This window comes from Falco naumanni, chromosome 12, assembly GCF_017639655.2.
Source record: "Falco naumanni isolate bFalNau1 chromosome 12, bFalNau1.pat, whole genome shotgun sequence".
Taxonomy (NCBI): Eukaryota; Metazoa; Chordata; class Aves; order Falconiformes; family Falconidae; genus Falco; species Falco naumanni.
This window is the reverse complement of record NC_054065.1, coordinates 9184166-9206892: the sequence shown is the minus strand read 5'-3', so window position 1 is coordinate 9206892 and position 22727 is coordinate 9184166. Positions and strand designations below refer to the sequence as shown.

General features: G+C 43.2%; 1 protein-coding gene across 1 annotated transcript in view; it reads right to left on the bottom strand.

The window, feature by feature from the left end:
- The window catches only part of PCSK2 (proprotein convertase subtilisin/kexin type 2), a 110160-nt gene extending 93602 nt beyond the window's left edge, over positions 1-16558 (bottom strand). The window contains exon 1 of the mRNA XM_040612205.1: positions 16031-16558. Coding sequence (XP_040468139.1) covers positions 16031-16204 — 174 coding nt within the window. The 5' untranslated portion in view covers positions 16205-16558. The remainder of the gene's footprint in view (positions 1-16030) is intronic.
- Positions 16559-22727: the final 6169 nt, after the last annotated feature.

The window sequence follows — 22727 nt, the reverse complement described above, 5'->3', positions numbered from 1 at the left end:
CAATAGCAAAGTTATCACAAAGCAGCAATAAATGCTAACAAAAAAACCAAAAAACCAACCAAACAAAAAACACAGTTAAAAAAAAAAGTTGAATAAAAATAACAGTGGCATCAGGTATTTACCTGGCTCTCAGTGAGAGGTCCAGCATTCACAGCCTGTCAACTAGTTTTAAGAGCGGACGAATGCAACACAAAAATAAAGAGGAATCTTGCTTCCCAGGCTTACCTTTAACATTAGATTTTACTGACTCACCTCAGGGTTCTCTCTACATACCTCTAACAAGCAAATTATGGCGCCCACAAAAAGCTTAAGAACAGATTGGATTGCCCCCTCCTATTTTAACAGGACTGATGCTCAGTCTCGCCACACTGTCTTTCATGCTACATCACATAATGCAGCATTCCTACAGTACATCACTAGCTTTTGTGCATCATTTCCAACGACTTCTCCCTGACACTGCAATGTTCTAAAACTGGCAATGGAGGCTATGGTCCATAACGACTTTCTTTTGAGCAAAATAATTTAGAAATACAAGTAGAGGATGATTTATAACAAGTTACCCCAGGGTTGCCTCCTTTGATCATCACCAAAATCAGCATAAACAGATCCATCAGTGAACGAGGTTCATAGAAAGCTCTCATCCAGCCAGGCTGACAAAGACCCTCCTCAAGGCTCTTTGCCTGCCTTAGCATGAATATGTGGCCAGGCACGCAAGGGTTCAAACAAACACTGGTGCTAAAGAAACCCTTTGTCTGCTCTGAGGAAAAAAACCAATATCTATTCCCCAAAAGAAAAAAAAATAAATAAAAAGATACTTTTTTTACAAAGTGTAACAAAAAGCATCTCTCCCCCACTGAGCCCAAGTGCAGCTCCTGCCTTTAAAAGGGGCCATAAATCTACACAGGTGAGCTCTTTCATCCCATTACCACTCAGTAATTACACCAACGGAAAATATGACCCAAACCTGGCATAAGTAAATGTATTTGGAGCCTTCCCGGGCCCCACAGGCCTCACTCCTTCAGCTGCCATTACTGCTGAAGCACAACAAAGTGCCTCCCAGCAGAAATTAGAAACCTTTTAGAAACCTTTTCATCCCAGTTTCACCAAATGCACCGAGGATGCTTATAAATATTCAATATGAATTTTTAAACTCTTTCTCTCATTTTCCCTCACCCCAATTAGCATTAGAAATCATTTTACTTTTAAATACACAGATGGGAGCCAAGTCTGAAGTCAAAGGCATGCACTCGCTATAGCAAAGAGAGCCATGTAAGAGGAGAGCCAGCTAGAAACACAAGCAGCCCCCGGCATCAAAATAACATAGAACAAAGCACGAACAGGAAAGGATTAAGTCAAACATTAGCAGAGAAATGTGAAATAGCACAGAGGAGTAAAGCTGTGCCAGAGCTTACCCAACTTGAAATCCAGTCCACCACATCCACGCAGCCCCAGGCAAGGATTTCACACTTTCATTAGTGTGCTATAATTACTCTGAAGGCTCAGCATAAGGATCTCAGGTGAAGCTAGAGATCTGCACAAGCTCCAAACAACCCTGAAAGACTGACACAGCCAGGTCCAGGTCTGAGCTGAGCGTTATAACAGTCTTCCTGGCTCATTACTCGTTGCACCTGTGTCTTATTCAGCTGCGTCCACTAAAGCCTAATCTGCTTGTCTTGGCAAATCTGGCAGGTGGGTCTGTGAGCCATAGCTTTAACACTCCCAAAATATAAATCTCATATTAAAACATCATCAGAAGACAATCCTTGTGAAATTAACTTATTAACACACAGTACAACGTTTCTCCTACAAAATAATTCAGAAAAGCCTCACTTACGCAAGTACATGTTTTCAGCTGTGTTTCATATACACATCCAACCACCTCCTAACGGAAACAGGTGATCGTAATAAGAAAGGATTGTGACTACTTGGTTGAGAGATCCAGAAGTCAATGGAAATATTGCCATACACATGGTAACAGGGCTACCTGTTATCGTTATTTAGGATATTGGTTATCCTGTAAGAACACGGCAACCTCGCTTAAAAAGTTCTATGAAGTCTTTCTCAAGGCAGCAGAAGCAGTTTCAAATGGTTTCTGAAAGGTTCCCTCACCCCCACAGTGTAATGCCTTTTCCTCTAGAAACAGTGTGAAGTCAAATGTGATATCCAAAGACTTTGAAGAATATAAGCCTTTGGATTTTATTTTATCCTAAAGGATAAAACAAAGCCTTTTATCTAGTCCCTCTTGCATGTAGCAACCATGAGACTGAACAGTCTTCCCAACAGCTGGACATGAGGAGTTTAGTAAATACAGGGAAGCAAATGGAAGAAATGGAACCAGTTGTTGACTGCTTTATGCTTACATGTCCAGCCTATCCATGTAGAATTCATCTGAGCTCCCCATACAATTCATGGCAAAAAAAGAAAAGGCACTTTCAGACCATGATTCATCCGACCTGTTTCAGGTGGCCATTTTAAAACGAGCAGAGCTGAGCCCCAGGAGCACCTCTTTCAGCCCAGGGACTATAAGAGCAGCACAGCTGTCTATGTTCAGGTAGATCAATTCTGATGTTACACATTTAGCTCTCATTTTCTCATCAGTTTTGTTCTTACATTATCTAACACAGTGCTTCCAAGCACTTACAAAACACTGTTCCATTGGTTTGGTTTCAAGTCTGCAATATTTGGAATTTGATTTGCAATTGGATGAATCATCCACGCTTAACGTTTTACTGTATTTATATCGCTGTTAAGTTTGTCACTGAAGAGCTTCATCCTGCAAGCACGTAACAGTCATATAAGTCATCACTGCCAAGACTGTGGATTTGCTGATAGCTTTATCAGTGAATTGGAGAAGCCATTTGAGGCTTTTAAAAGAGTTATTCTAGTTTACGTGAATGGATCCGTGCAGTTTAGAGAGTTTTATCTGTTACTTCCCAGTAACCATAAAACCCATTATTGATTCTGCCACGTGCACTGTTGTATCTACTTTTCAGATTTGGAGGAGAATGTTCTTGCTTATACACTAGCACTCGCACTGGACTGTCTGGATTAATCCAGGTCATCATTACCTGGAGCAGGGGATTGTTACTGTTTGGCTGACAGCCTGAAGTGAAGGCTTAGCAACCATTATGTCCTCTTACATAGATGTTGAGGATCCTGCAAGAGCAGCACCTCAGGCAAGCCCTGGGCATCAGGAAGAATCCTGGAGCTCAGCACCCTGAAGTCACTGTGAGCATCTAACAGTTGTGTTGTCATTTTTAGCAGCAACAAATGGCCACTGGCAAAATGAGACAGCCCCTTCCAATCATTCAGCTACACAGCTCCGTAACAACCACAAACACAACAGATAAACATACACATCATTTGGAAAAATAAAGTAAATATGATTCCATCAGAAGCTGAATCAATTAAATTTTCTTAAAACACATATCAGTAGCACAAAATGAAAACCTTCCACAATTTGGGAGAATTCGACTTATCCTGTCAAAAGAAAAAAAACACAAACACCAAAACCACCAAACAAACCAACTTCCCCCCCCCCCCAAAAAAAAAAAAAAAAAAAAAAAAACAAAAAACCGAAAAAAAACAACCAGAAAAAGACCCCAGACATTCTTTAGGAACACTTGCCCCTAGGCTTAACTCTCTTAACTTGCTCATTTTAGTAGTGACTTCAAGGAATTGCTCCTCAACTGTGCAGTGTAAATGACATTACAGCCAGAAAGCCGGTCAGTACTTGACCCAGTTAGTTAACTGTCGTTCATTTTACCTGTGACAGTCAATGCTTTAAGAATTCAGGGGGAAAAAAAATGGATGGTACCGCAAAAGTGGCTTTGCCAGTTCTACAGTTTGTTACCACAGGCAAACAAAACTGCTGTTAAGTGCCTGTTTGGAGCACTGGGGCTCCTCCGGGTACCCTGCCATTCTTTCAAGGCTCTTCTGTGTTTTCAAAGTGTCTCCCAAGGTGATAATATTCTGTGAAAGTTTTCACACACCAAATAACCTTCTTGCCAAGATCATTCTATCCAGGACTGTTTCACTTGCTTTTTCCCCTTTCCGCTGTTGCTTTAAGACAGAGCCAGGACTAAAACTCACAAAATGTAAGCTTCAGCATCGTCAGAGATGCTTGGTAATGCCAGCACCTTCTAATACTACAAAAATCTCAGGCAATTACAGCTGTAATATTCTTGTTTCAATTGCCTTACATGTAAAATGGCACAGTCTAGTAAGCATTTGTTTAGTTATTTTATTTATTGATAGGATTCATGTAATTAATGTTTGCACAGCACTCTAGACTATGCTATAAAACTATAACTATAAAATGTCAAGTGCCATTGCAAACATATTAATGCATATATCTCTACATATATATGTATGCAATCAGGTACCTCTTTAGCAACAAATATTTAGTAAATATTTTAACATGTTTAAATAACACATGATGGAAATGTCTTCTTCATATCAGTAAATTTGCCTTAGGGAAAACACATGTTATAAGAAATAGCTTGATTTAGTTAGTCCACAAATTTAAGTGACCATGGTATATTTCTAACCCAGCTGGATCAATACTGCTGACACCAATTAGCACTGCCAACAAAGGTCACTTTGCTTCACTCCTGATCTACACCCCACCTCTCCTTTTAAGCAGGTAACCAAACAGCTTGACTACTATTGTCACACAGGAACCTGGTGTCACCTCAGCTTTAAAAACTCTGAGATAAAAGCCATGAGATAGAAGTTTGCTGTTCTTAAAACATCATTAAGATGCAGTGTGCTGCGGCCACAAATTACTAGTACTTGTATCTCAAGGAAGGAGAAGGGGCAAAACATGGCTACACACTGACACCCTGAACTTCAGCACAAATTCAACAGAGCATTTCAGCATTATTTTTAAATCTATGTCCACACAGCAAAGCATGTAGGGCAAACATGTGCAGCTGCTCGGCTAACGTAGTGCCTAAAAGCAAAGTCATGAACTCAGGCTCTAATGAAGTGGTGCTATAAAAGCAGCTCAGACCAAAATTAGTTGGTTACTGACAAGAGCTACTCAAGAAAGGACAGAAAAGGTGAATTGCACTAATGCAAAGATGCTAGCTCTTACCAACACTTAAGGAAGATTTGTAGCTCTCTTTCTGTTCAAAATATTTATCCTTTCCTTTTTTTTCCCCGTCTGTTTAATGCTAGGCTGCCAAGCAATAGCTGATCGGCAAAGAATGCTTCACAGGGAAGTTTCTGTTGTTAGACCACACTGAAGAAGTCTTCCAGTTCCAACAGGAGCAGTTAATTCCTGGTGAAAAGCATGTGCTTTGCAGGAGTGAAGCTGATGGGCAACAATTCGAAACAAAACTGTGACATGAAAGTAGAGACAAACACACACACGTGCGTGCTATATTGCTTCTATTTTTTTTCCTAAACTTAAGATAGTAGACTTGGGAAGAGCAGGACAAGCAAGCTTTTAGAAAAACATTTTCAGCAGAGCCAAGCAAAAGAGAAATTTTGGGACACTGCTGTTTTCCTTACTTTTGTAAAGTTGCTTCACTCTGCTAAGAGAAAGTCATAGACTCTAATCCCCACTATTAAGAGATCAGGTCAAAGGCAAATTCTGCCATTACTAACGCCGTCATGAACTGGAGAGAGCTCCTCTCGGCTCCAATACACAGCAGTACGATCATCACTTCGCAACAGAGACCAACTGCTCTGAGTGCCTGCAAGAGCTTCATGTTAGATGGAAGAAAAAGGACGACCCAAATCTGCCCCAATGCTAGCAATAATGATGAGAAAGAAAATAGCACCACCACCTCTCCCCCTTCTTCCCAGGACCTACCTCACCCTTCAGGCAGCTGTGAAAGAAGTATTTTTACTGTTTGTTGTCACCAATTAATAAATGACATAAGTTTACTGTTGGCAGAAACTGTGGTCGATCCAGCATGTGCTGACACATTTTCTTGCTTTTATTACATCTGTCAAGCAAGGCAAATGTAGGTTTTTAATTAATCACTCAGCATGTTCCAGCCTTTAGAGCCTGGAATACTAGTTTCCCTACCAAGGTACAATATACCTAATATGAATCAAATATGTACAGTCAGGAGGGAAAAAAAGGGATTTTACAGAATGAAATTGAGTGTTTCAGTACAGATCAGAAGAAAGATGAAAAAAATCCACTTGCTTTTCTGTCTGAGTTTTTATTCTGAATCTGTATCTAAATGGTAGGAGAAATGGAATGTTTTTACAATTAAGAGAAAGAAGGAAAGTACATTTTCCTCTGAAGTTTTGGGGTTTAAACAGTAATATAAAAATTAAGAGATGGAAATGCTGTGAAGACTAAACTTCAGATGATGTCCTGATCCATAGCTGTCATTCCACCAACGTTAACAACTGATTTTTCCAAACCTGCAAATGTGTTTCAGTTCTGATTTTTGATACTTCACCCAAATTCAGAATTGACAGTTCCACTTAACAACTGGTTCAGAGTAACTTCTGAATTACTAAAATCATTTGAAACACAGTTCTAAAATTAACTGACAGAGGGAAGCATAAGGTCCCTGCGGGACTGGTGCGAAGCTACCCAGCGTGGTTATAGCTAACTCACCATACCTTGGCTGCAGCTAAAAGCCTTGGTGTTGCACAGCAGGTGACAAAGACCGCGCTCACCCACAGAGCAGATTTCAGAATCACACTCCTTCGTTTTATTTGTGTTTCATAAAGAATGAGTAGGCAGAAAGGAAAGGGAGAAAAGTCATCAGGAGAGGGGAGGCTATATCCCACCTCTTTCACTACCCACACAAGGAAGAGATTCACCTGTTTGGCCATAGTTTGATAACCCAATACCTGTCCAATGACAGCACAAGTTTCTCTACTTAACAACAGTAATTAAATAGATATTTGTCGGGTTTCAAGTTTTCACACTCTGGTTCTATACTCTAGGAGAAAGCAGCTCTGACATATTACCATCTTACTCATCAGGTAAGCAAATAATCTAGTTCAGTCATGAGTATCTGGGACACGCTTGCCAATTGGTTTGATGTAAACACTGAGGTCACTCTTTCCATTTGCTTTCTGTGGACAAAGTAGTTAAGAATGTAACATTTACACAGAAGTTTTGTTTGAGAAGGTAGGTAGTACACGACAAAGAACGTTACATCCCAGTTCACTCCTTGAGTAAGTAAACTAGAGCTATCACTACCTGATTTATTTGTCTATAACCCCAGTGTATAAATGGTAAGACTGGGCTAGCTCATAATTTCCTTTTTTAGGTTCAAGCTGCCACTACTTGTTGAACACTGCCAGTGTTCAGCTGAGTTAGATTTTTGAGCTACTGCCATAAATCCATGGCCAAACTGAGATTTCAGACGGGCTGATAAACTGTGTGTGGTGGCCATGCAGAATTTCACGCAACACACCACCAAATTCAGCTCTCTCTGGGATAGCACGCTCTGTCCAAAAGCACAGCCTGGGATCGCTGAGCTGAAATTAAATCTCCATTTCAGTAGTACAGGGTTAACCTTTTCAGTGAACTTAGGAGAGTTAAAGGTAGAACTTGCCTTGATTTACAACAAGAGCAACACACCAGACTGCTTCAAGTTAGAGAAATCCTGTCTTTGAGAAATAGTCGAGCAGTTCATCTTCTTCCCACCAGAGGCCAAGGATGGATGGAAGCTGTGGGCTGCTCACTGCAATATTTATAGCCACCATGCAGCCAGCATCCTGTAGAGACCTGACCCACTTAATTATCTGAAAAAGTTGGAAGAAAAATTTAAAAAACCCAGGGTTTCTGACAACTATGATAGCATTACAAGACAAAGGTAAAGTTTAGATCCATTAACCACAGCACTGAGTTTGTTACTACAGCTCTCACAGAAACTAGCCACCCATGCGACGAACTAGAACTGCACAGGAGGCTTTCCCAGGTATAATATTTTAGTAAGAACTGGCAGAACTTATAATTTGTTTTAGCATTTTGGCTTGATTTCCAGCTCACAGAATTTTCCATGAGCACAGACATTTCTCAGGACTTACCAATTGAAACTACCTACCAAATAAATTCTACATATGTTTCAGCAACTGCTTTGTAGGTACTTTATTATAAGCATTTGAAACTTGAGTTGCACAGATTAATTAATTGTAATAATTCCATAGATGGATGAGGGAAAGAGTCTAGCTACGCTGTAAAGTATTACTAGTACAACTATTCCAGTAAGTCTGATGCTCTTTTTTCCTTTGTTTTATTGTTGGGTGTGGTTTGTTTTTTAAATCAACATGGTCTTACTGGTAAAAGCTCTAGTATAAATGAAATTTCTGTTAATATTGTTCTGACTTGGAATGAGTTAAACATGTTGGTACTCCTACACTGATAGTAACAGTGCTGCAATTGGAGTTGTCTTCCAATTTTAACGTCAGTATAGATACAGCAGTAAAAGTTTCTTAGAGTGGGTAGGGTGTTACATCTTGTCATCTGTCACATTTTGTGAGAAAGATAGATGGCTATCATCCACCTTCACACAATGGTTGGATCTTCTAAAAGATAACATAAATTTGAGTACCTCAGTGCTTTTCTGAAGGAGCCAAGCCTAGCAGCACTCCCAGTCTCTGGGACCATGTGCCCACTAATAAACAAATGTCAAAGATGCTGCAGGCTCTCACATGGAAGCACTTCAAACTGGAAATGAACTGACAATGTATTTTGGTCTAGAGTTTTAATCCGGATTTGAACTCCCAAGCTAGAAACAAAATGCTCTAGCTCATTTGCAGTAACCTAAACCATCTGGGTCTGGATGTAGGCATGACAATAGGATCTGTCCATCTGGCCCAATACCAAAAACCAAATCTTCAAGACAGGTTACTATTACAAAAACAGTTATCCTTTTGCTGCACAGGTCTGCAACCTAAGGCCAGGGGACAAATTCAACTTTAGTGTAGGTTAACAGCAATAGATACCCATATCGCCTCTTAGAAATGGCTCTCAGGCTGCTTTCAATACCTGAAAAACCTGCCCGGAGGAGTAAGAGCTTCAAGTAGGGCCACAGACAGAGCCACAGCATATGGGATCTCAAAGTTCAAACACATACAGGCAATTAGTATAGCTGTATGCTTTAGAGTCCAGAAATAGCCTGGAAGTCATCTGCAAGAAAGCTATCTGGGCAGAAGCAAGGACATCCCAGACTGACAGCCAGGCCATACTAATGATCTCTGTTTATCTAGTGCTGATATTAAAGTAACATCTTTGACTATAAATTCCACGGCACAGGTCCAAAATAGCTAAGGAACTGGCAGACTTGAAGCGAAGGAAACAAAGCCAGAGATTTGGCTCTCCACATGCCATCATGACTCTTTCACACAGAGGTGTACAAAGAAGAGAAATAACCTGGGAAGCTGAAGCCACTCCATGCAATACTTTTCACAAAACTAGGAAAAGGAGCATCACCAGGGTTAGGAGACACAGCATTTCCTGCCATAAAATGTCAACAAAGAACTTGTGGCTGCTCTGCTGGGGGTTCCCCCACCTCGCAAGTAGCCTCTGGAGCAGGGGCTCTAGAAAACAAGTCAGAAGGCTGCTGGCTACTACTGGTTTCCACAGTGCCATGTCATCCTGAAACTGCTGGCCTGGGTGGCTGGCTGCAGTCTGGTGGCATGCAGGAAGCCTCCGGCAGACAGAAGCCCAGGTGAAATGTTTCTGCTCCACCAGCTTTTGGCAAGTGGGGAAAGGAGCAGTAGGCACACCCCTCGGCATCCATGCTTTCAACACTGATGCTCCTCAGCTGCTTATGCCCTTCAGACGTCGAGCTACTCCTTGGAGCAGAAAGCTGTCTCTGGTGCCTTCATACCACACCACCACAAGTTTTCATCAGGCAGGCACTCGGGGCTAGGCTGCGGGAGATCGGCTAGTACACACCACGTTCAGTTCTGGGGTGCTGGGACCACAACACTCTGCAAATGCTGTTCACTTCTTCGTATGTTTTCTCTTTCTGTTTTTCTCCTTGACACTGGCAAAGCTAAATATAACTGAAGTGAAAACAAATAACTGCACATCCTCAGTTAGGCTGCAGCATCAAAAAAAACAAGTGAAAAAAGAGTTACTCAGAGCGCGTTTCCTGGGTCTCTACCACACGTTCAATTTTGCCAATGAGCTCAAGCAATATGGAATAAACAAAATTATAAATGCAGGCAGCTTTATAAATAGCCATATTTTCATATCTTTGTGTTTACTGAGCTGTAGCTTAGCAAACAAAACAAAACTTCTCTGTAAAGGTAAGGTTTAGTGTGTGTGTTTTGCCAAGAAACAGAACTACACCGTGTATTCAAAACAGTAATGGAGCAATTACAACAGGGAACTATAGTAGGGGAGTCTGACCTTGTTTTATGCTCAGATAATAAATGCTATGAAAATCTGACAAGGTAATTATTTTATACCTCAAATAGAACACTCACCACCAACATGCAGTTGGTTTGAGTCTCTAGTAGAGAAGCAGCTCTACAGAAACTGGGTTAGGGATGTACTTCAGCCTGTGGTTTACATTCTTCTTGTTGATACTTTACAGCTGTCACACGCATAAGTGAGTACATTTAAATAACAGGGCATTTTTTTTTTTTGTTTTGAGTTAGCCAGTTATAGTATTTCCTCCCGGGGCTGCACCTGCATCCAAGGCAGAACGCCTTGGATAAAATAAAATAAAATACCTCAAACCAAAAAAGCTTAATTTTAAAAGGAATACTGTATTTCCACATACGAGGCAAACTCTCTCCTAGCACAGCAAAACTCTTATTTAATTCCACTAACATTTCTCTCAAGTGTAAACAGGAGCATACAGGACTTCCCAGTCTGTGCTGGGGGATATGCCCAGACTCCACCTGTGAGGAGCTGACAAGGGTCCCTCCCTGCGCAGATGGCTGCTCTCTCTGCATCTCCTCAATTACTTTCTTCCAGGGCTTTTCTGGAAAAGGGAGTTCTCCATCACCACCCTGCAGTGTGCCTTCCCACAGCAGGATCAAACTTTTCCTGCTAGTTATTTGCTTCTTCCCCCTAATTTAAACACACCAGCTCAGACTATCTCTTGGAAACTGAAGCATTCACTGTTATGGTGTGATGACCTATTGAAATCTCAGTAGTTGCACAATTAACATTTGCATGGAATTTACTTTTTCGTATCTTAGAGCAAGATTGCAACATACTGCAACAGTGAAATCTAGGAAATTTAAGCTCTTGATTTCCTCAAGAAAATTACTTTGCATCTTCCATTTATAAGAGATTTTTCTGTTTCTTTAATAAAGGATTTCTTTTGCAAGCAAACATCTTTCCTCTAAGGCCAGCATAAAACACGAAACTAATTAATTATTAAATACGTCTTTGTGCATGGAAACAATGTAGTCTGAGGCTTGATCTTCAGTCCTTGGACTCCAGCGAGCCCATGTGGGGAGGCCTGGGCACTCTGCCTCCCCTTTGCATGGGATGCTCCATTGCTTCAGCATCCATTTCCACACTGGTGCACATCTGCACTCTCCGTGCTGCCTTCACCTAGCCAGAACTAACACTTTCACGAATGCCAGGGTTAGCAGCACGTGTGAAGATAACACTGGCACGTTTCTCTGTAAAGTATGGACCACCATGTATGTGCACAAATTGGCTGGTTAATATATACACACACAGGGTCAGCCAGGAGCCTGGCTAAGAATTCACCCTTCTTTCCTCTTCTTTGCTCCAAGCACAGGTATTAGGGAAAAAGGAACAAGAAACATACGTATGTATATAAATACACATATCAGCCCACATCCGCAACCAGCATTTTTTACATGCACAGAATCCCTTCTGTCCATCACAGTGCATTCCAGCCATGCAGAAGCAGAGCTTGGCACCTTAAATACAAAGATTGGCAAACACCTCTCCTGAGGTTTAGGGGCTGATCTGCACAGGAGGGGATTTTCAGGGCTTTAGTGCATGGACCTCAGGGTGAAGATTTCAGGATCCCTGAAGCAGATCCCTGCAAAGAGCTCCTGAACCTGCAAACACATTTTTCTGCCTCCTGGTCTGCCTTCCGCACCACGTAACTCCCACCTCGCAGGATCCCAGCCTAGATGCAGAGAAGTGGGCTGCTGCAGCAAGAAATACACCTTCTTTATCTGTAAAGTTTTGCTTTCTGTAAGTCTGTATTTACGCAATGTAAAAAACCTCAAAGCTCCCAATGTTTCATCCAGAAATTCCTGGTCAGCTCCAGAAAGCTTGGTCCTCAACCAGCAGCCTCCTAAGCAAAATTGGGAAGCACAAGTGTCACAGCTGTAAGAGGTAGCTTGAGTTTTGCAAGATTTAGAGGGAGAGGTGATCAGGTGATAAATACGCCAAGAAAAAAAAAAACAGACCAGCTTTGCGGAACATAAAATTCTCTATGTTTTTAAATCCATGTTTGGTTCTTATTTTAAAATCTAATTGCTTAAAACCCTTTACCTCAATGCTACCAGAAGTGGAATATTTAGCTATTGTGGCATTGAGTAGCTTGTCTCAGTGTTGTTGATGAAATGGAAAGAGATGTCTAAACTCTGATCTCCAAATAGGAGACCTTTCCAAATGCTTCTTCCAATCCCCCATGTTAGAAATGAATTAAGAGTTGCAAGGCAAGGTCAGAAAGCAGCTTTTTTTCATCCTGCATTAAGAAACGCATTCTAGTGGCAACCATGCCATGAGACAAATAAAAGGAGGAAAAAAAAAAAAAAAGAAAGACAAGTTATTCCTTTTGTAGTTCTCACAATCTAACATGTAGCTATTTAGGGGGGGATCCTCATGACTCCTGAATGCTCAAAGATGGTAAGGCTAACCATATTATGAAAATAATATGCTTTATCACAGTATCTGTTTTACCAGTAATACATAGAATCAATTTTGGCAGGTACAAATGGATTGAAGAATTGCAAATATATATTAAAAAAATAATAATCAGAGAGCACAATCAGAGTTACAAAGAGGTCTGTATTCAGGATTAATTCAGGGAAGATTGAAGAAAAATTGACCTGTGTTTTTGAGACTGTCTTGTGTTAGGATCCTAAATCTAAACACAGGTGTCTGTTCATGTAAGTATGAGCCCTTCTTAATCAATTCATCAATCACTGAATTTAGAGTACACATTTTAGCCCACCTGAAGTCTTGTAGTGGTTTCTGAATGATGGTAGGAAGCATGGCCAAAGAATCAATTAGAAACTGCATTGCACGGTTCATAACATTAATCTTCAAGGCAATGCTTTCTCTTGAATTTCTGCAGAAGCCTGCCGTTAAGTAATGTAACATGCACTTGCTCAGAAATTGTTTGTTATTAGGAAGAAAGTACGTGAACTAAAGATATGTAATTTAAAAATCAGCTCCTTTAAGGTCATGTTAAAAGAGGTCTGTGATACATAGCAAGTGTAAAAGAAATCCCTTGCATATACGTCTTAAATCCACACACAGAAAAAAAAAGCTGAATCTGACCTTACACTCTTATTGGGACAGTCCCTGCATGGAAATAAAGGTGATTATTTTCAGATAACATATTTTCTCCAATATGGGTAAAGGTAACTGGATTTGCTTTAAGTAAATAACTCATATTACTTAAACAGTATGTGTGGTTGAAGTATGAAAAGATAATTTCTCTTTGTGGTATAACTTTTTTTTTTTTTGCTATTTGTTGAATATTTTATTAGACAGCATATCTACACATGGTGCTTTTCCCCGAGCGTTTACCACTAACAGCTCTGTTTTCATACACACACATGGCCATGTTCAACTTTCTGCACTGTTGTTATCGCCATGAAAGCTAAGTCTGCAGGCTGTAAGAAGAGATGCTAGACAAGTCTGATGATAGCAAAACAGATCAGGAGACTCTTCAGTTCAGCAGTACTGAAGAGTCAGGAGTAGGATGGCACAAGCTTTTATTAACGGCTGCCTATGGCCACCCAAGCCCAGTTACAGATTTCCCCTGCAGAACGGAGATTGCTGATAGCTCTCATCGATTATCCTCCGACACGGGCAGCTAAATGCCAAAGCCTGTGAACTTTTGCCATTCCCTAAAATTTCTGCCTTGCTGATAGCAGGGTGACATTTCCTCCCACATTTGGGGAGGGGAGGGGGGGAGGATTTCTAGCTTTTCAGGGACCAGGATGATGTAATCTGGAAACCTCTTGGGACAGCATGTGCTCCGTACAAGAGCCACCGCCACCACCTGCCCCCCCCAACCCTGCAAGCACACGCACATCATGCCACAGCTCAGCTAGGCTTCATTCCTAGAGACACCCGCGTCCACGGGAAACAGCCCCCTCACGGCATGTACTGGAAAGCAGGTACTCTCCTCTGGCACACCCGAGGGACTTCCCTCCAGCTCTCTGCTGAGATGTGCTACAAGACTGACTGCCATGAAGAATCCGTATGTCTCCTCATGTGCCCAAGGCGCCCTGGGGAGAGGCATGGTGGAGGGGAAAGGATTCTAGCAGCCCAGAAACTGCATTGTTTCATCCTACAAAATCCCCTCTCCCTGTCTCTTCCTTACATGGGTCACAGGACATTTGAGAGCGTCTAGCAAAAGCAGTAACAAATTTAGCCATGCAGAAAAGTACCCCTCCACCCTCATAAGGCCTTATCAGTCAGATATCCCCAGGATAGGAGGAAGTGCAAACAGGAGGGAAAGGAAAAGGGAAAACTGTTGATCAAAGAGCCGTACCTAAGTTTCATGTAACAAGACCTAATCCCCACAATGGATCCTTTCCCAAGGGCATCAGCAGCCCAGCTCTGTCAGTATCAGGACAAGGCTGTGAGCCCAAAACAAAAGCATCTTATCAGCAGCAGGAGTTGGCTGTGGTGAAAGTAACAATGATCTTGTCCTCATTTCTCTAACGAGCTCCCACTGGAGCTGAGACAAGGCAGCCCGAGGGAGGGAGTCTCACTTCATATGCTTTTTTGATATTTTTTTTTGGTTTTTTTTAATCAAGATCTTAAGCCATTTCACTCATCCAAGTTCACAGTACCATTCCAATCCATTTCCTTGGAAGGAGGATCAGACTCCCATTGCATAACTACCAAGCAGAGAACAAAACCCTACACAAGCAGCAGCAGCAGCGCTCACAGCTCACTTTCCACTCTCCTCCAAGCCCAGTGCCACCTGAGCATTAAGTCTGCCAGGAACTGTACTGACCAGGGTTCTCTGTATTAGCCTCTCCCTGTCTTCATCCTAGATGTGACTATACCCTAAAATATTAAGAAATCTACTTATTATTTGAATAGGAGAGATTTCTAGTGGACCTGGGCTCCCCATGAGCTGGGAAGAGACTGCCTGCCACTGTGGCTACCCAGGATTTCCTGGGACCTCAAAGGAGAGAAAACAACCTCCAATGGCACTTGAAGTTTCCCAGCTTACATCCATTAGTGATAAGCACTGATTGCTTATCATGCTTAACATGATGCAGCTCCTCCAGCCTGGGGGGCATCCTGTTTCTCTATGCTGTGAAGATCTATGAAGAAACCACCAGCCTCACAAACTTGAGTATCAACCCCCCTATGAAATATTCAGTTTAAATGGTGTGCGAGCTTCTCCATGGAGATGGGCTCTCACTGTTCCTGAAATGCTCCGAGCCGTTTCGGTTGCAGCCGTGCCGAGGCAGCCCCGGGCGGCCCCAGCCGCTCCTGCGCCCAGCCCCGGCGCCCGAGCCCCGCCGGATGGGCGCTCAATTGGAGGATGTTTACATAGTAAGTCAAAAGGCACCGAGCTGCCATGTGGGAAACTCCTCTGCTTTCCAGTCCAAGAAACCCACCCTTCTGGGCCGCTGCTGAGGAGCGCTTGCAGGGGCTCCCGGCACCGCTGCTCCCACAGCCCCCTCGGAAAGGGGGGGTGGCCGCGGGGCCGGTCGGGACGCGCTCCGCTCCCTCCCTTCTGCCCAGGTAAGCAGCCGGCAGGACCGTGCCGGGATACCGGGATGCTCCCGGAGGACGCCGCATGCCCTCAGCCCAACGTGAAGGGCACCGCGCCGCCCCGCCGCCGCCCGCCTCCCTCCCTGCCCAGCGCCCCGAGCCTGCGCGGGGGCTTACCTTCCGCACCCCGCCGAAGCCGTGCTCCGCCGCCACCCGCTCGGCCTCCGCCTGGTCCCCGCCGTGCAGCTCCACCAAGAAATGGTTGGTGTAGACGGCTCCCCGGGCCGGGGCGCTGAGGAAGAGGAGGAGGAGGAGGAGGGCACCCCGCAGCAGCGGCGGCCCCGCCGGCATGGCCCCGCGCTGCGCGCCCGCGGAGGCAGCCCGCCGCGCCGCGGGGAGGGCGCCGGGCGGGCGAGGAGGGGAAGCGCCCAAAAGATGGGAGGGGAAGGGGAAAAAAATACTAATTAAGATGAAAAAAAATTAAAGCGGCGGAGGCAGGAGGGGAGCTGGGCGGCGGGGACCGGCCGGGCGGCGGCGGGCTGCTCCGGGGCGAGTGTGAGAGCGCGGGTGCGCGCTGCCAGCTCCGCATTGCCGGCCCCTCCTCGCCTCCAGCTCCGCGGCGGCCGGAGGGGAAGCACCAGCCGGGAGGGGAGACGCGGCGCTGCCAATCATGGGCGAGGAGGATCGCTCCGGCCCCCCAGCACGCAGCTCACACACCCCGCGGCCCTCGCAGCATCCCTAGCGCCCCCCCTGCACCCCGCGCACCCCCCCTCGACAGACCCCACCCCACCCACACCTCGCACACCTTTCACAATCCCCCCCTACGGAGCCGCCCCCCGCCCCCCCCCCCCCCCCCCCCAGTTACACCCGTACACCGCGCGCCAGCCCCCGTTCAGCATCCAGAGCAGCACCCCGTACCCCCAGCCTAGCCCTGGACCTCCCCAGTCCCTCCAGCTCTTCTTCCCGTGGGGCTGGGGAGGGGGACGAGTGGAGCCCAACCCCCCAGAGCAGGAGCCCACAGCAGCTGGCTGTAGGGTCAGAAGGGCTAAGCATTTTGGCAACACACACAACACCCACCCCCAGCCAGGGCCAGCACCCAGCTTCTCTTTTGAGCGCAGGGAACACGAAGTGCCTGGCAGAGCCCCCGCACACCCCGCTCTAGCTTGCACCCCACACCAGCTGCTCACAGGGCAACAAGCAACATGTTGCCATCCCTCTTTCTGCAGAAGCTAAGGCCCTGGGAGGTGGTCCCAGGACGAAGCCAGCGGAAAACTTCAGGCCCAGGGTCCCCCGCTCTGCTCTGACCACTGATGTGCACTGCCAAGCCACTCAGCCGTGCAGGGACACGCAGGGGTCCAGGCTTCCTGAGCAATCCCCAAACATGAGTCTGCAGGGAAATCACTGGCAGGAAAGCACCTGGGCGTTCCCTGTGATGAGGCAAGAGAGGATGGGGAGCATTCCATGCACTGGTGGGATTTCAGAGGTGGCAGCACCTACGAGGACGGAAACTCTGTTCTGTAAAAAACAATCTGTCATCTGCAAAACTCCAAGTGGAAACAAATGGTACAGTATATGCAAGCTTACATCAAGGTATAGTTTAGCTTCTTCCTACAGGTAAGTCTGTGAATTTGTCATGCCGAAGGTTAATCCTTTGATGGATCCCTGAATGGCCCCCTGGGAAAGGCTTAGGGCACAGAAAGTTAGTACTGCCTTTAAAACAAACAAAATGATAGATTTACAGTTTCTGTTCCACAAATAGTCAGATGGAGCACAGACCTTAAATCAATCCGGGAAAACAAAGGAAAACAGCAGAGATCACAAGTGAGACTTCTTCCATTATCCTAAAATGCTTTAGAAAATGACAGAAGAACTCACCACATGATTGTGAATCCAAATAAGCATTGGTTTGTCATGACAAATTATTGATTTCCTTCCTCTTGATAAACAAAAATCCCTATTCAAACAGAAAGGAAATGGTAACTTGGAGCCTGATCCAAAGCCCATTTAAATCAACAGAAGTGCTGTAAATGAATGACTGATGTTGGAAAAAAAAAATCAAGCATGAAGGAAAGGTAAAACATTAGAAATGACACAGCAGAGAAGGAAAACATCTTTGCAGCCTCTTTAAGAGACTATGTCAATAGAATATTTTTAGATGCCTGTTCTAAGCATAGACAGTTATTAAAAACAACTTTATGTTATTTCTTTAAGCCAAGTTGTTTGTTTTCATCAATATTCTACAACACTTCTCCTTACAACATTTTTCCCAGTGTTAAAGCAGATCCTGCTGTATTACGTGTTTCTAGGTGACTTGGGGCCCGTGAGACTCTCAGATCAGTAATACCTGCAGGCGACTGCTTGACAGCCAGTGGAGGCCCTACTGGTTCCATCCACAGCTGTTCCTTGGGATCATAAACTAAAGGAAAATAAAAAAGAAGCAGAGGAAAGAGATTTTCTGTATTTTAAATTTCTGTCTCTGAAAAGAAATACTATCTTTATCTATCTATATATACATATGTAAGCCTTTCTGGTCCCAGAAGTCTTCCCTCAGTTGACATACCTCTTTCCATTTTGTTGCCAGTCCACAGAAGGAGGAACATCAATAACAAAGGCAATATTATTAACTTCTGGCTCTCTCAAATCAGCAAGACAGCATTCAGAAACTAGGACATATCACCTGTCTGGGTGACAAGTGTGACTAAGTCATTCACTGCTCATCTCCTGACACCCTGGGCTGGCAGTATTACTCTGCAAGTTGGTGCCACTGAAGAAGTATATGGCAGGGACATTGTGGTGATGAGGAGATAGCACCAAAAAGAAGAAAGAGAGAGGAATTAGGTTAGGAAAAACTGGCTTAGAAAGTCAGATATGAATACACCAAGCGAAAAATCAAATCGAGGAGGCCATTTAAGTAAAAGTAGTCATTATGAGTTAATGAGTACAGAAGTTTAAGACCAGAAACAACCACTGGGATTTCTCACCTTGTGTTTTATGTAAACTGTAGGGCTTATCTGTATTAATTCTGGCTTCTGGTCTTTTTCTTCTTTTTTTTTTTTTTTTTGTTTTTTTTACGTTATGTACCAATCTTGAGTTAAAAATCAAGACTGATCTATTACAGCCATCATGGAAATGTTCTAATGATTGTTTACAGCCATTTGTAAAAAGTTGTAACTCTGCCTCTCTTTAAAATAATGATTGGTCCTGCATTGACTTCTAGGTGCTGGTTTTATTATTAATTTGTCCATTGAGCTGCTGAACTATTATTATCCCCAGATAGCTTTAAGATTGTGATGATAAAGACATCTAGCTAGCACTCCCTGAGTCTCTTTATGTAAGGCTTCAACCATTCCCATTAAATCTTTTTACTCCTTGAATTGTGAACCATAGCTGCATCAGGTATTTTTTCAGCAGAAGTCAGGCCAGTGCTAATGGATGTTACGTCATATTTCTATTCTTAATGGGTAGCCAGTGTTTCACCAAGGATTTCATTCAGTCTCCTTACCACTGAGTGTCCTTGGTGTGCAGCACAGCAACCCTGCTGCCTTGTACAGTTCTCATCTCCCTCAAGCCATCTTCAGGAGTGCCATTCCCTAGGACAGGTTATTATATCCTGTGTGACCAATGATCTTTGTCCCTAGATATATTACCCTACTTTACTGAAATACACACAATTTACTTGCATGCAGTTTTCCAAACAATCCAGATCACTCAGCACTGCTCTTTTATAGTTTATGACTTCCTTCTTTAACCTACAAACTTTACTAGTAATGAATTTACATAGATGTACTGGATTTAGCAAGATCTTACAGAGATCATTTCTTGGCCCCGGTCCTCTGGAACCTCTCCAGAAACAAATCGACTTCAGCAATGATTCCCACTTTGTAATTATACTTAAGAACCTAGCATTTAATCAGTTTTTAGTCTGTTTCATAAAAGCCATTTTGGGTTTGTATCCAATTTATTGCCCAACGTGTCATGCAATATCAAGGGTCTCCTAGACACAAGCAATATTGTTGACATGATGGATCAAAAACCTCATTTTTTTTCCCCCCAACTTCATCAGTTGGTCCAGTAAAAGACACTAAGATTCTGCATAAATTTGGCTTATCTAACAGAAGGCAAATAAACAAACCACTATTTTTACAAGTCAAAACTACAATAATGTTTGAAAAATGATATAAAATTAGTTTAACAATTCCAGTTCCCAAATGGATTTCTAGCCATATCTTAAAACAGCTGTTAAATTGCTACAATCGTTTTACAAGTAGTTGGCATTCAATGTGAGGTGAGTAAAGTACTGACACGAGGTGTTTCTTTCCCTGGGGACGACACAGGATGGTAGTAGCATGGCAAGAGACCAGTATATCACAGGAAGTTGTAAGAACTAGTTTCCTTGTTGTGGAAGTCAACCAAGGCCTAAGTACAAGATTTAAATTGCTTTCATCTTTAATTGTTCATTCTAGCAGGAACACGAGCAGTAGCGTTCTGAAGAGCTGGAAACAAAATATTGCAATAGTCAAATTTCATGTGCTATGAGACCGCAAAACACATGAGCACCCTTTCGCACAAGTCTGAGTCTCCCTTAAACCGATCTTTCTGAAGCTTTGAAGTGAGCATACAACCACGCTTTAAGTAGACTCTGAAGCAGGCTTAAAGATATTAAAACCTATATTTGGAGCAACAGAAATGGGACTAAAAAGGTATAAGAAGAAATTTCAAAAGGAAAGAATTGGATGCATAGTTTAAAAGTCCACATTGAAAGAAAGTGAAACAGCATTTGATAATCTTGTTTAGTAGTTGCTAAGGCAGAGAATGAAAGAGCAATAAAAGCAAGAACTGGAGCTTTATATTCTCTGCATATCAGGAACACCAGAGAACCCGTGTAATTAAATGTACAGTATGAAAAGAACAGAGGGAAATGCTATCAGGAACTGCCATAGCAGTTGAGTGGACCAGCTCGCCGCTGTGAGTTGGTTGAGTGGACCAGCTCACCACTATGAGTTGGTTGAGTGGACCAGCTCGCCGCTGTGAGTTGATTGAGTGGACCAGCTCACCGCTATGAGTTGGCTCACTTCAGCTACAGGATAAAAGTCACTTCAGAAAGATTCAAGAATAAGCACTCTAAAGGTGCATCTATTTATCAACCTTGTTGTGGATCATCTTGTAACAGTGTATAAGAACAAGCTGTAAACTTGTTTGTTTCAATATTGAGCATCATGGGGTAAGAGGAAAGCAAAGCAGAAGCCACAGTAAATGAGTTCAGAGAGAGCACAGCTACTATTGCTCCACTTTGGACTGATTGCCAAATCAGCCATGACTGCCCTAAAGAGGGTTTTCATGAAACAAATCCGGGCTGCTTGAGCACAATGATGAAAAGATGGATGTATGAGTTATCGCAGCAAACTGACGAAGCCAAGAAAAAACAGTGGTTCTGTGTGGAGGTTCTAGGTTAAAGATCTTGGGATACAGCTATCTTAGATGATTTCAAGATCATTTGGCCTATTTAAAAATACTTGCCTGAACATTTTCATTGCTTTATGCTACTGAAATATTTTATTGCTGTGACAAATGTATTAACAATGGCAGCATTATTTACAGGCACATGGCTCCTGATCTGCTATATGTTAAATTAAATGCTGTTAATGAGGAGAGAGGGATAGAGCAGGCACCGCTTCATACCTAAGATACATGAACCCAGGAAGGTTGGCACAGGAATTAAGAACTAAGGTGAAGTATTTCACTGTGGCGGACTGCATGGGCCTTTCAAGCTTAAAAGGACACTTGAAGACTGGAAGCCTTATCCACAGTTTCTGGTTACTTAAAGTTCCAGGCAGAATCCTCTCAGCACACATTTATCTATACAAGTGTTATACTGCCAAGTGTCAGAGTGAACAAGAACTGTATGTACTAATTTAGTGACACGATAATGCAAAGAGTAAAAAAGAAGAGTGTAAGAATTTGTTTTCAGCATCCATTGACTGCAGGCCAGCTGGGCTGAGCAAAGAGGATGGGAGGAGGAAAGGTGTCATTTCCTCCTCAAGCAGTTTGTGTTTTCTTTCATTTATTACCTCCAGACATAAGGAACAACAGAGGGGCTGGTAAACAACATGATGTCTGACAAGCAGAAAGTGAAAACTGTCGAGATAACCAGTCAAAGCAGTCTCCCATGGTTACTTTATGAGTTTACGATCTGAAATGGACAGAGAGAAATGACCTACATGTAAAATACAGGTTCACAAAACAGAAAAATAAAAAAAGTTCTTGAAAGAAGAGTGTGTTTAAATGAGCATCTGAATATGCTTAAGGTAGCCTCATGCTGAAAGCCTCCTGGATTTCACTGGGACTACAGCATGTACGTGTGTTTGCTACACGGGAATATGATTGCCCATGTACTGAAGTTGTTTCCTGAATCTGACTCTTAGCCACTGTTCAATACCCACATAGGCAAACGTTCAGCTTGGGCAGCCATGGCAGAGAAGTGCTAAAAGTAATGAAAATATGCAGTTCATTTATATTAAAAGGACACGCTTGACACATTTACCAGGCTTGTCTGGGTTTTATGCTACTGAGTTCTTTGTTGAAGACCAAATCTGTCTGGAAATGACGCCTGTGCAAATGACATTAGAGAACTAGAATTGCTCGGCAGAGTCAGTTTGGAGCAGATGCTCTCGGTGACATTTTAGAAGATAACAATGGGTGAAAGAAAGCTCCCAAGTGAGACCTGGAAATACTAGCATAAAAAACAAACCAAAACCCAAACCCAACAACAGCGGCAGATATAATGGAAAAGGACAGAAGAAAGTCAAGGTAAAAAAGACATTGGTAACTCACGGGAGTGACTGGGCCAAAGGCAAATGGCTGGATAGGTGGGGTT